The sequence below is a fragment of the Suncus etruscus genome, chromosome 14 (genome assembly GCF_024139225.1).
Source record: "Suncus etruscus isolate mSunEtr1 chromosome 14, mSunEtr1.pri.cur, whole genome shotgun sequence".
Taxonomy (NCBI): Eukaryota; Metazoa; Chordata; class Mammalia; order Eulipotyphla; family Soricidae; genus Suncus; species Suncus etruscus.
In genome coordinates this window covers 23726030-23742557 of record NC_064861.1, presented here as the reverse complement: position 1 = coordinate 23742557, position 16528 = coordinate 23726030, and the positions used below count along the sequence as shown (strand labels likewise).

Here is a 16528-nt window from a genome sequence, read left to right as displayed (position 1 = left end):
CTCATATAAAAATAGATCCATTTGCGAAACAATTTCTCAGCCAGGAGGCTCCACCTCCCATTTCCTTAGTGACAAGGGTGAGGCATTGGAAGATCGGATCCAGCCCATACTCTAGAATGCACCAGCGCCAGGAGGCAAGAGTAGGAATCAGGGCTGGGGAGTGGGGGTCTGGTGCAGCCATGCAGAGGTGAGGGCACGAGACTGGCAGCAGGCTGGGGGCTCCCTGCCTTGTCCATCTACCACAAGGCTCAGGCCTCGGCCACCACAGAACAGGTAAAGTGTCCAGGTCTTTTAATTTGGGTTTTGAGGCCTTGCCCCAGAAGGTGAGGGGAGGGTGGGATCTGCTCTCTCTGTCCTTAAAAGCAGCTCCCCAATGCCACACCACTAGTAATAAATAACAAGAGCAGAGCAGAGGTGACAGCAATGGAAGGAGAGACAGAGCCCGAAGGTTCACTAGTCCCATGCCGTTACCAGGGCCGGAGAAACCACAGAAGAAAAGCAGAAACCTAGCAAGACTGACATGGGATGAGCCCGCTGGAAAGCCAGGGATTGAGAGCAGGTCATCAGAGATGAGGCGTGGGAGTAACAGAGGAGATTGTTGGGGTTAAGGCAGCAAACATGGAGGCCGCTTTGGTAAAATAACAGCCAGGGCTGGTGGGGCTGGATTCAGGCCTCCCTGCACTGCCCTCTTCTCCTGGCCTCCAGGCAGCTGAAGCTGTGTGTGATGGATAGAGAGCAGCAGGCCCAAGGAAAGATGGGGTCAGAATGATGGATGCAGCCCCCCAGGGCAATGTCTCTGTGACCCTTTAGGCACATGCTGCAGGGCAGGACAGTCTGGGGCTCCAGAGTAGCTGCCTGGGCACAGGACCCAGCTAGCTGGCTCGGCCCACCAACTCCTTGCTTTCCTCCAGGATCGTAGGGATTCCATCCCCACTCCTGGCTATCTTGGAAGGAACAGCAGTCATGGTGTCATCCTTGGTCAGCTCTGAGGCTAGCAGCGATGTGACTGCACACGCAGCCTTCCTGTTGGCTGCAAAGAAACAACATGAGAGATCTGGTTCATACAAAGCATAGTTTCAAGATCCTTTCCAACAGCCAGGCAAACCTTCAGCCAGAAGCCATGCAAATATGACTGTCTAGCCTGGTTCAAAGGGGTTTTCTTTTGAAGAAAGAAAAGCAAATAGCTGGGAATAAGTGGAATTATCAGCATTCTTGAACTCTATCATGCCTTGTGTGTATGTGTGTGTTTGTGTATGCATATGCGCGCTTATGTATTTAGAGAATATAGAATTATTATCAGCATTCTTCAATGCTGCCATTCCTTTTCTCTGTGCGTGTGTGCGTATGTGTGTGTGTATGTGTGTGTGTGTGTGTGTGTGTGTGTGTGTGTGTTTAGAAAATATAAAAGTATGGACAAGCAAAATAACAAGTCCTGCTCTTGGCTCCCTTATGAAGTGTGGGGACAAGAGATGGTACAATGGGGGAAAGTATCCTTAGTTCAATCAGTCCCTGGCACTGCATAGGGTCCTCCAAACAGTGCCAAGAGTGATCCCTGAGCATAGCTGGGGATCAGATACAATAAAATTTATTGCATTTGAAAAACAAAGAGGTTTGAATGCAGTTAGATAAGACTGTGTACAAGTGTTATCTATGTAACTTAATTAGAGATAAAAGTCTCCACATCCATTTTCTCATCAGAGCCTTGAGTTTAAATAAACTCTTTTTCTTTTTTTAATGTATTTTATTTTTATTTTGGGCAGTTCCTGGAAGCTTCTAGGCTCCAAATACTTCCTCAGCCCTGCAGAAGGTAATCCCAAGTAGAAGGAGGCCTTCAGCAAGCCAGGGATTGGGGGTAAGAGGGTTCCTGCAGAAAAGCAGCAACAGCCCACATGGCCATCACATGCATGTCACACACCCACCCTAGTCCTGCTTCCTATAAGCCCAGAAGCCCATAGCTTGGCTCTTTCCTGTCTCAAGGGTAGTAGCACCTGTGATTCAAATGCCAAGAGCGCTACATGCAGCCCTCTGGGAGAGGCATGAGAAGTATGTCAAGGAGGCAGAGCGAGGGTGAAGGATGGCCAGGAGAGGCCCTCGCACTGTGAAGCTGTAGTTGTTATCCTAAACTGGAAGAAGAACCAGAAGCAGGTGTTTCTGCTCAAATGACAGGAACACACATGCAGCTATCAAATCCAACTGTATGTCCCAGTCTTCTGAGCCAAGAAGGCATTACTTGGGAGCAGGTGGGTATCTCTTCCCAGGCCTGGGAGCAGGCCTGCTTGGAGGTGAAGAAGCCAGACACAAAGGTCACCCACCATGTTCTAAGTCCATTTCCAGAAAATGTCTAAAACCTAGTTCACAGAGACAGTGCACGAGTGGGTGCCTGTAGACAAGAACGGGTGTGACTGCTAGTGGGATAAGGTTTCTTCTCTTGGAAATGGAAATGTTCTGGACTTAATTCTGAGGAATTAACTTTAGGAATATACTATAAAACCAGAACGGTATACTATAAAAGGGCAAATCTTTCATTTAAAAAGACTTTTCTGGGGATAAAGCAGTAGGATGGGTAGAGCACTTGAATTGTATTCCGTTTGATTACTGTATCTCATATGGTCCCCCAAGACTACCAGGAGTAACCCCTGAGCATCACTGGGTGTGACCACCAAAACACACAACCCCCAAAAACAAAAAAGGAATTTTCTGGGGACAGGGCAAAGTTGTGTGGAAAAGTGGGGTCAAAACCATCGAGAAGCAAGAAATGAGAAACCTTGAACTCCTAAATGGAACAAGGACCAAGACCAGGGCAGTGCAGAGCCGGGCAGAAGGGAAGTGGGTCTGAGAAGCCAGCAAGTAAAGCAACCCAAGGGTCTCTGCCTCAAGGTGGGAGAAGCCAAATCTGGATCTGAGAGCCCAAGGCTTCACCAGGGCTCTGAGTGTCTGTGCAGACCCGATCCAGTGCCCGTGATCCTGGCAGAGGCTACCCCAGGTCAGCAGGAACACACGGCATGCCCACAGGTTACCAATCCATAGGCTTCTGCCGCCTCTTCCTCCGCCCAGGTGAATGGGGCTATCTAAGAAAAGGAGAGAGAAAAAGGGAAGCTCTGAGGGGATGCAGGAGAAGGGAGAAGGTGCTGAGGAAGACTCGGGTTCCACATAGACCCATGCTACGTGGCCTCAGCACCACTTGACTAAGGTGATCCACACGGGCACGTGTCCTCAGCGTTCCTCCTGGTCAGTCTCTCCAGCCAAGCCTTAGGTGCTCTTAGTATCCCGGCTTAGAAAACTTTTTACTTCAAGTAAATCCCTTCTCATGTTTGGAAAGGCAGGGACTTGATATTGCTTTACTGTCCTTTCAATTTGACCCTAGCAGTTGAGAAAGTATTGGGGGAAGAGAGGGAGGAGTAGAAAAAATGGGGAAAGGCAGGAGAAAAATGAGGGATGCTTGAATAATCCAGGGGCAGAATACAATTGGGGGACACTTTTTGTTTACTTATGGAAAGTAGGATTTTGGGGAACCCTGAGGAAATTTTTTTCCTAAAAAGGGAGAGGATGGAAAAAAATATGTAAAAGTCTAGGAATCTTTGCTCTAAAGGCGGTAATAAATGTTCTCAACATAATCAATGTTTCTAAATATTTCTAGATTCAATAAAAAGCATCTGAAGTATAATAAATTTAATGAAAAAGATGAGTGCATGGTAAGAAAATATTAAATTTTTAATCTTTAGCAGAGAAAGTAGGTAGACCAGGGGTGGACATTATTTGGCTGAAAGTCAGAATGAGGGCCAGACCAAAAGCACAGAAAGTAAAGTGATAACTTTGCATGCAGCTGACCCAAGTTCGATCCCAATATGGTCCCCTGAGTTCTTCAGGAGTGATCCTTGAGCAAAGAAACAGGAGTAAGCCCTAGCAGCACCAAGTGTGACCCCAAAACAAAAATAAACATCAGAATGAGAAATGAGAAAATATTTGCTGGAAATAGCTTCAGAATCCAGGAATTCTGCTCTGTTTTCAGCAGTATGGTTACAATGAAAATTGTGAATAATCTAGAAAAATTGATTTCTCTATCTTTCCATAATTTGGGTCTCCTTGTTTAGATCATTCAAAAACAGTCAAAGGGTAGGGCTTTTGCTAGGAATAACCTAAGCATCACAAGGTATGGCTCAAAACAAAATAAACAAATTAACAACAAGCATTAGAGAAAAAGATGCGTGTTTTGAATCTATGGGCTCAGGGGATAATAAGGGTATAGCCTGCAGATGTCAGGGAAAAGGAACAACCTCAAGATGATGGTTAAAGATCTCTGAGGCCAGAATCCTGGCCATTAGGAGTAGCCTCAAATAAGAACACTAGCAAAACTCAACATTTAATACCAGTAAAAATGAACTAGAAAAGGTTAATGATTTGAAAAAGAACAAACCACAAGCTAGACACCGCAACTATAGAGGAAGCACTCTTGTTAATAAGCTTCCTCAGGGAAGAGGAAACTAGGACAGATGGGCCGGTCATTATCATCTTAAACTCATTATTGTCCCCAAACTCCCCTAATTAGAATTCTTGTCCTATTTTTACAAGGCTGGACTTGGGGGTATAAAACGCAGATTTTTTTTTTTTTAGAGAGAGAGCATACCTGGCAGGACTCAGGATACTCCTGGCTCTGGACTCACACAGACCATATGTTGTGCTGGAGATTCAAGTTAGGGTGGGTATCATACAAGGTGTGTACCTTAACCCCTTTTCTATTGCTCTGGTCCCCTTAATCTTTTCTAGACAGTTGGTCATTAGAAATCCCTGAAGCAATTTCACCATGTCAAGATCCCTTTTTGGAAAGTATGAACTAAAACTTCTGGCCCATACAGAGGAGTCTTAGTTACCTCCTGTCCAGTCCTGCACATTCAGTGAAAGAGACCTAGACTAAGTTGTGGATCAGGCAAGATCTTAGTCGAGTGGGTCAGTTACTTAGACCTATGAAGAGGTCCGATGCTTATTAACGGATGGCTTTGGAGTCTTCCCCAATTCCAAGTTTCTATCACTATAGATGAACTTGGAAGGAAGTTAGGAAGGAATAGAGGAAAGGAAAGGGAAAGAGAGACAAGCTTCTTTCTTCTTTGACTTATCCTAGTTAGCCGATGGCTTATGTAAAAGAGGCCACAATTCAACATGGAGATGATAGAGTTGAATCATTAAGCCACAAGCTGACTCAATCATGGGCTTGAAATAGTAGCTGGAATACAATCACATGGATTCTTCCCTTTGACACACAAACCTTTGTTCTCCCACACCCTGCAGATCACAGCAGTTCATGCGTTCCTCTGAATGGACCAACCCTGACAGTAACTTTCTTCTTCCTGCTCCTCAATGGGCCTTTTGTACACTGGTCCCTCCTGCAGGTTTCTAGAGACCGGATGATTCGAGCATTCCTTTAAAATCTAGGGAAGAGGCTGGTGCCTTTGAATAGAGACAGCTGTCTCTCTGGAACTGAGAAGGGCTGTGAGGCAGAGCCACCTCATAGAGCTACTCTTTTCTGGTCAAAGCAATGCATCAGAAGGAACAGTCAGAGATGGCCAAGAAAGAGGGACCAGCTAAGGCCAGAACAACTGATGGAAACCCAGAGCCATCAGAGCATTTAAGAGTCTAAGAATGAGGCTTCTGGGTCCAGCCTCTTTCCTTGCTTTTTAATCCTACTGTTGTTGTATAAAAAAGATACTAAAGCTGGAAAGGATGGCCCTTGAGACTATTCGAGTCCAACTCTCACAAAGATGTGAAATCCCAGAAACATTAAGCGATTTGTCTAGCATTTGAGCATTTGTTAGAAGTAGTCTTTATTTTTGTTATTATTATTTTTAATTTCTTTGATTGGGGGTCACACCAGCTGTGCTCAAGGCTTAATCCTAGCTCAATGCTCAGGAAATCATATGCAGTTACAGCAATTAAACCTGAGTTGGTTGTGTGCCAGGCAAGTGCCTTACATCCTGACCAATCCCTCCTCTCTGTCTTTTGAGTCTTTTGACCCCCTCCATGTTTCTATACTATACTTTGGTACCTAACTTTTTTTTTTATAAGAGGAAATATCAATTTATATAATGTAAATGTGCCAAGACCTCAGAGTTTACCAGAGTAAGTGGAAAGATCTCCCATTTGATATTCTCCTAGATGTGTGCAGATATGCTGATCAAACCCAACTGTCAGAAAGGTAAAATCACAGGCTGGAGTTGGCTTCTAAGTATGCAATTTTCACATGCATCTTATTTGGCCTCAATAGTTCCAGTGTTCATCTCTTGTTCCTAAATGCACTGGGAAACTACTTTGACTAGTTCAGTTCCTTGGCTGAACAGTTAGATTCTACTGGAAACCCTGCTTCCTGGGCCTGGGAATCCTGGTTTCTCATTTGGGAAGAGGTGGAGAAAGGGGCTTCCCCAGTAGACGGAAGCTATTCATGTCTGGCTGCTTCCTTTTCATGTCTGTGGACAGGAAGCATCTGGGATTTAGTGTAGTTCTACAGGAAGAGGCTTAAAAAGGAATCACCAAAAGTCTAAAGCAGGTTGACACTTCATTTGAGAGGTAGAGGGAAACAGTGAGATCCGTGTATTTTTATTTGACAAGAACATCACCTTATATGGCAGATAGGAAGCAATGTTGCAACGTCCTTTCAGGAGTAAACACAAGAGAACACTGACTGTTCTCTGCCCAAACAATACTACATGCTCTAGCAGAAAAGTCTGAGCTCCTCATATCCACCCCTACTCCTCTCTAGTGAGCCTATACTCAGAGTGGACAGAAAATGGTTAGAGCTGGAACTAGGGGCTCTACTCATTAGGACAAGTTCTGAGGTAATTCTGAAGTGCCTCAGAAGGGAACTTCCCTCTGAGCATTGAGTCTGGTTAGAAAGAGGCAGCCAGCTTTTACCAGTAGCTTCATAACTCTTCTCCTATAATAACCTTCCAGTGAATCACATGTCAACACACCAACAGATAGAAATACTTCTCAGGGAACAGAGTTCTAACCCCCTCAGAGAGAGAAACCCTTCCTAATGTCTTTCCTATAAATGCCTTTCAGTCTAGAAAAAAGCTTAGGGATGGGAGTGGTAGCACAGCGGTAGAGCGTTTGCTTTGCATGCCACTGACCCAGGATGGATGCAGGTTCAATCCCTTGCATCCCATATGGTCCTCTGAGCCAGGAGCAATTGCTGAGCACAGAGCCAGAAGTAATTCCTGAGTGCCACAAGGTGTGCCTCCCCCCAAAAAAAAGAATAAAAAAAAAAAGAAGCTTTCACTGTGAATACCAGGGGTCTGCACCAGACAGAACAGTGTGGATCAAGAGCACATGAGAAGTGGCTTGGCTACATCATTGGAATTCGTCTTCCAGCCATCGTAGTGCCTCAAAAGAAACTGATCTACAGATCCTTTCCCATACTAATGCATGGCTCAATTGTCCTCTTCAATTTTTAAATAAAGTCAAAGGCTCAGGGCCAGAGCAATGGCGCAGTGGTAGGGCATTTGCCTTGCATGCAGCTGACCCAGGACAGACCACATGCGGTTCAATCTCCCGGCGTCCCATATGGTCCCCGAAGTGATTTCTGAGCACATAGCCAGGAGTAACCCCTGAGCGTCACCAGGTGTGGCCCAAAAAGAAAATAAACAAACAAATAAATAAAAATAAATTTAAAGGCTCAACACAATCCATTGAAATTTTTGAAGACTTGAAGAAGAGGTTTAGGGAAGCTCAGGGCTTACTTCTGGTTCTGCACTCAGGGATCATTCCGGGGGGGACTGGAGGATCAAACCCAGGTAGACAGCATGTAAGAGAAATGCCTTAATTGCTATACTATCTCTTTAGTCTCCCAATTTTATACATTTATTGTTCTTTATACATCACTCCTGGTTGTGTAAGAGTAAGAATTCATGACTTACTTTTTCCTTTGTACTTCTTTTGTATTTTTCAGCTCTAATATTAAAGATTATATTTAGGCCATTTTCTATTCATATGCTCAAATTCATATCCCCACCCTAAACCTATGTCCTTTTCTTGTTTCAAGTCTCTGCTTCAAGAGTGGGGAGAGATGTAATTATCATCAAATGTAATAAACTGCTGTTTCCCTCATTCCCTGTTCCCCCAGGCAGTACCTTCTAACAGAAAGGCAAAGGACTAAATGATCCATTCTAGATGTAAGATCTACAGAAGGGATCTGGGCTAACCCCTTAGTCCAAATCAGCAGGACTAGAAGCAGAGACACCCCTGCTCCAACACCCACTTGCTTACTTACCCTGACGAGGCCCTCTCTTCCGCCGGAACGCTGCCCCCGACTGCAGGGCTTCCAGAAGACTGTCCATCACTCCTGTTTCGTCACCCTCTTTCAGGAACAAAGATAAATATGTAAGCACTTTGGTCCCAATCACATGCCTATAATTAGCCATGCCATGGGGGTAGAGGATTTACAGAGATGGAGGAATCAGCCTCAAGCCCCAATGTCCATGTTTAATTAAAATGCTGTCCAAAAAATGTTAAAATAAAAGGTTTCACTACTAACTAGCCTTGGGATAATTTCCTGGGTCACCCTCCTGTCAACCCAATCAAGACTAGCAGACAGAATCTTAGAATTATCCAACTCCATAACCAGAGGTACAAAGAGAGATTTAGAAACTTGGAAATTAAGAAGGAAATATATCACAATTAACATAAACATCGTAGAGAGAGCCTGGGTCAGGTTTTAGAGGGCTATGGGAAGGTGAGAAACAGAGTACATTTCACTTTAATACTGCCCCCAGTGGCTGCATCCTCCCAAAGTCAACTCAGAGCCTAGAAGGAGCATCCAGACTGGAACTTAAAGAGTTAATGCAGAATCCTTCTTGTAGCCTGGTTCTGTTTCCATGGCAACAGCTCTGGTGGTGAAATCTGAAACTGTGAAATCCCAAGGAGTCAGAAGCTGCAGAGCCGAAGGGCTCTCTGTTCCAGGCGCCACCTGCTGGCAGCACATCACCATGCAGCTGACCTACATTCCAACCTCATCTACTTGCCCCAGGGATTCAGGCAGGGCAAGGCCCACTGAGCCACCTGAGGACTCATCCCACATGTCCTTCCTGCATCCTAGATACTTGTGGAAACAAACCCTAGAGGCCTGGTGGAGGTGAAAAATACTTACTGCGGGCACTAATAGCATTATCAGAACAAAGCTTGTGACTTACAACTGGGACAAGGGCAGAGGAATTGCTATCCAGAAAAGGGTTTTTGAAAGATAGAAATATAGGCAATTTCTGCCCTTTCAGGTCCCTGATCTTTCCCCAGTGGGAACTGCAAAGGGAAAATCCCTTGGAGCAAAAGACAGTAGATCAGCTCTAGCCTCTTTTGCTAAACAAAGGATTATGATTCTCAGCAAACCCAGAAGCCTCAAAAAACCCTTCCTTTAGACAGCTGCAGCCCCCTCCAGTTCAAGAAGGGTGGAATCAGCTCAGTGCTTCGAGCCACTGCATGCTGGATTTCCGCTGCCTGTATACAGCAGCCAGAGGGGGCTGGGAATCAGCAGCAGGAAAACAGCAGAGACAGGAAACAGAGGGCCAATAATTGAGGCCATATGTTTCAACAAAGACATGCTTCTGGTAGCTAAATAGAGATTCTGCTAAAGAAAGAGGGTGGCCAGCATCCCAGTCCCCTTCGCAAAAGTTCAATCTTTCTATAATCCAATCCGTATGTACAACAGTGCTGAAGGGCTGGGGACATCATTATGTAGTAAAATAAGCACAAAGGGAATGTAAGCCACCATTAAGTGATGAGAACAGGACCAGGAAAACATTTTAGGGAGAAGAACAAAGATGATGAAGTAGAGGGTATAAAAAACAGGCCAGAGAACTTTGGGACTGGCAGAAGAAAAGAGTACATGTTGCAGCAATACTGAAATCACTGGGGAGAAGAGAGAGTACAGGAAGCAGAAGAGAGAAAGAGACTGGAGCATAGAGAATTGGAATGTACATGAAACTGAGTTAGGTTCAAGTCCAGCATCAGACTATTGGAGGTACTAGGCAGCCAGCAATTGTTTGCCAGAAGTTGAGCTCAGACATGAGCTGTTCTCTCTGGAGATTCTGGACAGGGAAGCTTTCCAAACGCTTCTACCTCATCCCATCAGCCCATCACGTCTTACCTGCATTCATATCTATGAGCTGCTCTCTCTTTTGCTGCTTTTCTAACCGTTCCTTTTCTGCCTTCTCCTTGGCAAGTTTTGCTCGACGCATCTTCTCCTCTGTCTCCCGCCTCTTCTGGTTTTCCTTGACTGCTTGCTGAAGGAACAACAATGAGCACATAGGCATGCATGCATTACATAGGCACAACTAACTGCTACCAGCCAACACAAATGCAGTGGAAGGCAAGAACTGTCCACAAAAGATTCAGTTAGCAGGTATCTCTTACTCACCACAAACATGTTCTTGAAGTTGTGCAGATCCATGAAGAATTCTTCCACCGACAACTTCTTGGGGTCAAAGAGGAAGTACTCACCAAGCTCCTTATAGAGTGTCTCCATATTAGAGTGCATCAAATGCAACTTGTTATACTGCTCCTGGGCATCCTTCACAAAGCTGTGCAACGGCAGAGTGAAGGACCAAGACCAAGATGCAGACTCACTACTCAGCTAGAGAAACTAAAGATTCATTCCGGTACATACAAGGACCTCCAGGATGACAATGTTTATAATTAGCTAAAGTCTGAAACAACTCAACAGTCAAAATTGGGAAATGGTAAGCCTTAAGTTATGGCATATCTATTATATATTTAAGTATATATTTATATTTGTATATTTAAGTATATTATATATATTTAAGTATAAGACAATTTAAGTACATGTGAAGAGTAAAGATGGAGCAGAGGATGAAAGATCAATGGTGAATAGTTATTGACCTTGTGGGTTTGCTTTCTGGTTACAAAAATAATGTATTAAACTAAAAGAAAATATTTTTAAAGAGGTAAAATTGTATATAATCAGTTCAATCCTGTTGTTCAACCCTGGGAAGTTTTCTTTCCCAAACTAGGGGGTAAATATCATTTCAAGAAAGGATATAGTCATTTTTTCAACAAATTTGTCTTTCTCATCTGTGGTAGGAGGGAACGTCTTAATAACACCCTCCACATCAGAAATATGTTTCTTCATCTGATCTAGATTCTTTTGTAGGTTTTCAGCAGAAACTAAAAAAAAAAAAAAAAAAAAAAAATCAATAGCAAGAACTTAATGCTATTAAGCCCCGAGAATAACTTCATGCAAACATCTAGTGCTTTGTTATTTTACTTTTCATGTTTTCTCTAGCAGGTTAACTTCTTTTCAGTAAAACTATAGATTATTTGATGATTGCATCTCCAGCCTCCACAAGCTGTACAGAAGTATTAAGGGAAAAGAAACTTTATTTAATTTAATAAAACTCTATAAAATCCCCTGGGATGTTAGTCTCATTTATTTTAGTGAACAGGAGGAACTAAGAAAAAGAGAGACTTCACAGAGGCTGGACAAAAAATGTGTTCCTATTTAAACTGAATGCTGTCTTCTATTTCTTTTAGTTTTTTGGGCCACACCCAGTGGTGATCTGGCCTTACTCCAGCTTTGCAGTTAGGGATCGCTGCTGGCAGGCTCAGGGGGCCATATGGATGCAAGAAACTGAACCCGGTCATCTGCGTGCAAGAAGTGCCCTGCCCATTGTGCCCTGGACTGTTGCCTCCTTCTTTGTCTAGTTCAGGAATGGTAAGGACTATCTTCTGCCAATTCAGCCCGTTTTTGTTTGCTCATGGGGCACACCCAGCAGTGCTCAAGGGCTACTCGCAACTCAGTTTTGGGGGATCATGAGTGCTCAGGAGGAAAAGCATACACACTAGACCTTTGAATTGTCTCCTTCCAGCCAGCCTATGCTTTCTCTATGAGGAAAAAATTGTCTATCTAAGCTGAACTGGTCCAGGAAGAGAGAGCCCCCCACATATAGGAAGACCTCTCTTTTTTTCTGCCTGATATTCTGCCCTGTTGTTTAGACTTGTCTAAACATCCCCTATTTTGACTTAAAACAATCTGATGTGAAAATGATCCACAGTCTAAACTGCTCTACTTCTTTCTGCATGCAGACATTTCAGGAGCTTAAAACCATCATCTAGCTTCAAGTGACGCCAAGCTACCCCACCTCGGCTGGCTTTCTCCACATGGGCCAGCTCCTCTGGGAACTTGAGGACATCAGGATAGTCAGTCTCACACAACTCAGCTAAGAAGTGCAACAATGTCATCTTCTGATCTGTAGATTTGGTGTCTCGAAGCTTGGGGAAGAGAAGAAATCGTTAGTTGTTATTCACCCCTAAAGTCTAAGACCAGCAGGAGTGAGCAACACAGGACCTGAGAAGCCCACAGCCTTCCCTATTATCTTGCTCTCAGCGTGGCTCACCTTACAGAGGAAGCTAATATTGAAGCCAAAAGCACCAGCATTCCTAGAGCCAGCATTCATGTAGTTGCCAACAAGTAAGGTGATTTCTAAGAGGCTAGAAAAGTTCTTGCTTTTTCGCAACTCTTCACAAGCGGCAGTCACGGACACAATCTCGGGCTTGATATTCTCCACCTGTTCACTGAATTGTAGCTTGAACAGGATGGCGTTGAGGCGAGGCCGCAGGCAAGGAACTGTGCCCATCTGGTGGGGCAGAAAACACACATCCCATTACAACAGAGAAAGAAGCAGGACAGAGACAAGTGCCTAAGTCCTCTCTGGAAGCCTGAATACCAGAGCAGGGAGAAGAGAGATAATGAAAGGTTCAAAACAGACAAGAGGCAGGGAGCCAGTGCCTCACTGCTCTGGGAGGAAGGAGCAAGGCAGTCAAAGAAGAGCCCATTTCACAGGCCTCACTCACCACCACACCAAACTGCTCCGATTCCGCCAGGTCATCATACTCGTCCTTTAGTTCTGATAGCATCCTTAATTGTTCTGGCTCTGGCATCTGCTTAATGAGGTTCTGGAAGAGAAAAGGAACCATCTCATTAGAGAGGATAAGCCCACAACTTGAGCCAAACAGCTCTTCTGTTCTCCTGTCAGTCCCTCCTTCTGCTCCAGGACCACTAAGAGTAAAACATGGGGGCCCGGAGAGATAGCACAGCGGTGTTTGCCTTGCAAGCAGCCAATCCAGGACCAAAGGTGGTTGGTTCGAATCCCAGTGTCCCATATGGTCCCCCGTGCCTGCCAGGAGCTATTTCTGAGCAGACAGCCAGGAGTAACCCCCGAGCACCGCTGGGTGTGACCCAAAAAAAAAAAAAAAAAAAAAAGAGTAAAACATGGGCTAGGTCTGGGTTGGAGGGTTGATGAGGGGAGCGAGGCAGCAGGTAAGATGGCAGAACCAAGAAACAACCTGGGCACTGAAGATGGAAGCACCCCCAAAGTGAGCTGGAAGCCAAGAGATAGGCTAGAGAGCAGGGGGACTACAGGAGACTGCAGCTCAAGTGAAACAAGCTTGTTTCTTACCTGGATCATTGACTCAGTTAGAACAGCCTCATTCACTTCCAGGATGACATTCTTAATCTCCAGATAGGGCATGCGGAAGGAACCCAAGAAGATTGCTGGCAGAAGAAAGACAAAGAAAGATATGCCTAAAGATATAGAATGGAAGGTAGGCTGCTGCCCTTGCACACAGCTGACCCACGTTCCATCCCTGGCGCCACAGAGGGTCCTTTGAGCACTGCCAGGAGTCAGCCCTGAACACTAGTGGGTGTGGACCACAAACAAAAAATGTGCACACAAGAAAATGTTCATCTCAGTCTCTTCCTGTTCCAGACTGCTGCCAATTTTCGGAAGAGTCACTATCAAAACCTCCATAGCTCTTCATTGTCTATATATCTAAAATCTAGGGTCTAAGGTTTCTAACCTTGCAGTTTTCTCTTATTAATAACCCTCACATTAATTTTTAAACTAGGGGGTCTCTTAAGCAATGCTCAAGGGACCCAGAGGCCACTCCTCATTATATTTGACCAATAGACAGGCTGGACCATAAAAGCTTGGGCCAGAGATATAATGTTTGTGCCCAGCAGTATTGAGGGCCACCAGGGACATCACACTGGTGCTTAGGGGTGAGTGACACAGGGAGTGCACAGCGACCTGTGGTACCAGGATCAAGCTCGAGTCCCAGTGCATGGCAGCACACCCGCTTCACCTGAGTTATCACCCTGCCCTGATGCTACAGTCACACACTACAGTCACAATGTGACTCCTTGTCTTTGCTCATACAGGAAAACTTAGACCTTCTTTACCTGCTACAAAGATACTCATCCCACTGTTTTATTCTTCACATCTCTCTCTGACCAACTTCCCTGATGAAATCGTTTCCACTTTGTCTTCTCTATTTAAGCCAGAACCTGTTTATCATAGCACTCATCTTCTAGCTCCTGCTTCTATTAATGACTATTTCTGTATACTCATCTTCTCTTTCTAGTAAATCCGACCATCTTATGCCTCAATTTTTTTTACTCACAACTGATAGTGCTTGGGGGCTACTCATTACTGTGCTCAGGGGACTACTGGCAGTGTCATAGGAACCATACAGTGCTGGGGATCAAACCTGGGGTTCAACCCTTTGATTCAACTCTCTGGCCCTCATTTCTCTACTCTTACACCATGGTTGAAGAATGCTGTGAGGAAGAGCTCTGAGGACCAGATCCATGTTCCTAAGCCTGTCTGGGCTCTCTTGGCAGTTCTCCCTAAACAGGCCCATTTCCTAAGTTTCCCACTTCTTCCCTATTACTTCTAAAATCTTACTCCTATTTAGACAATGAAACCTGTGTCAAGTTACTTGCTGTGCAATTCCCTTATGCTACCTATCTATAAATTGAGCAAGAGGGAATCTCAGCAGGATCCAGACATGGATAAGAACAAAACCATGGGCAAGAACTAGTACGGGCCATGGAAGATCTCAGTTTGGAGCAGATGCTCTGTATGCCAGGGCATTAGGGCAAGAGGAACAACTACTCTGGAATCATCTGAAAGAAAACTTGTGCTGAACACTTACTCAAGTTTATTAGAAACGATGCCTGTTTTTATTCTTTCCCCAGGTTTCCTCCCTCACTCCTTGTTTTCACAGAAGAGGTGCATTAGAGCTTTTTCCATTAGCACATGTGCACACCTACTATCAAGTTTCTTCTCTCTTGAAAAGGTATCATTAGGGAGTTGGAGAGAGAGTATAGTGGGTAAGGTGCTTGCCTTGCACATGCCCAACATCCAATATGTTCAATCCCCAGCATCCCATATGACCCCCCAAGCATTGGCAGGAATGATTCCTGAGTACAGAGCCAGGAGTAAACTTTGTGTGACCCTAAAACTTACAACAAAAAAGAAAGTACCCGTCAGATATTGGTTTTACTTGGAATGTCATCATTTAACCCTGAGCTTCCCCACTTTAGAGCACTGTGCCATACTGCCTTTTTTCTTTTTTCTCTCCAAATTCCCATTTTCTCTACTTGCTCTTCAAATATCTGTTCTTTAAATATTTGGATTTTTTGGCCCCACCCTGCAGTGATACTCAGGAGCTACTCTCAGTCCTATATTTGTAAATTGTTTCTCATATTGCTCAGAGGCCCAGACACCTGGGCTAGTCACCTGCTTGCAAAGTAATAACCTCAACCCCTATCTATACTTTCACTATTAGTGGACTATAAAGCAAATTTATAACTTCAATTATGACAAATATGCTAACTTCTATATTTTTCTTTTTCTTTAGGGAAGGGAACCACTCCTGGAGATGCTCAAATCAAACCAGGGATCAAACCCGGGTCAACAAGGCAGAAGTGTTACTCAGTGTACTATCTCTCCATTACCCAACCCCCACAATTTCTTATCTCCAGCTAACATTCCTCCTGATGTTCCCAGATGCCCAAAGTAGTCATTTTTATGGCAGAATCTCAGGCACCTTAAATTCTATCCCAAATCATTTCAACCCACCACCTGGCACTTCTCATTTAGTCCACTGCTCTTTCCATGAAAGACAAAATGTTAGTCCCCCTGGATTTTCCCATCCAGTAAATGTAATGAAACCCAAGAAAATACCTTTCCCTTATTCTCTCAACCACTAAATTCCATTCTTACTTTTTTCCATCTTCTGATACATTCTTATTATTTGAGTTTCAGGTCCTGATCACAACTCACTTACCTTAAATTGTAACAGTAGCTCATCCTTTGACTGGTTTTATCCTCCACTAGTAATACAGTCTTAAATCACTGCTGAAGTGGCTTTTCCCCAATCATAGAAGATGTTATCATTGACTTTCCTAATTACAATTTCTTTAATAACTCCCAATGCTTTCAGATAAAATAAATACTTTTTAGTCTAAGCTTATCAGAACTTTCTATGATATAGTCTCAATTTCCCAAAAATCCTCTCCTACTTCTCTCCCACAAAGTGCTTTAGTTCACGTGTACTCGACTATCTACAATTCCCAAACTATAGAGTTTTCTCAGAAGATGACATCATTGGCTTCAGACTAATGGATGATCCTAATGGCTGCACTCAACCAGCACTCACCTTTCATTTAACTTAGCTGAAACAGTTG

At 44.2% G+C, this 16528-nt stretch overlaps 1 protein-coding gene across 1 annotated transcript in view; it reads right to left on the bottom strand.

Moving 5' to 3' along the window:
* Positions 1 to 315: 315 nt before the first annotated feature.
* Positions 316 to 16528, bottom strand: part of DIAPH1 (diaphanous related formin 1) — a 109119-nt gene continuing 92906 nt past the window's right edge. The window contains exons 20-28 of the mRNA XM_049786978.1: positions 13455 to 13549; positions 12850 to 12951; positions 12393 to 12632; positions 12138 to 12267; positions 11039 to 11163; positions 10397 to 10561; positions 10127 to 10262; positions 8258 to 8344; positions 316 to 1030 (exon numbers count right to left, since the gene is read on the bottom strand). Of these exons, the coding sequence (XP_049642935.1) occupies positions 873 to 1030; positions 8258 to 8344; positions 10127 to 10262; positions 10397 to 10561; positions 11039 to 11163; positions 12138 to 12267; positions 12393 to 12632; positions 12850 to 12951; positions 13455 to 13549 (1238 nt within the window). The 3' untranslated portion in view covers positions 316 to 872. The remainder of the gene's footprint in view (positions 1031 to 8257; positions 8345 to 10126; positions 10263 to 10396; positions 10562 to 11038; positions 11164 to 12137; positions 12268 to 12392; positions 12633 to 12849; positions 12952 to 13454; positions 13550 to 16528) is intronic.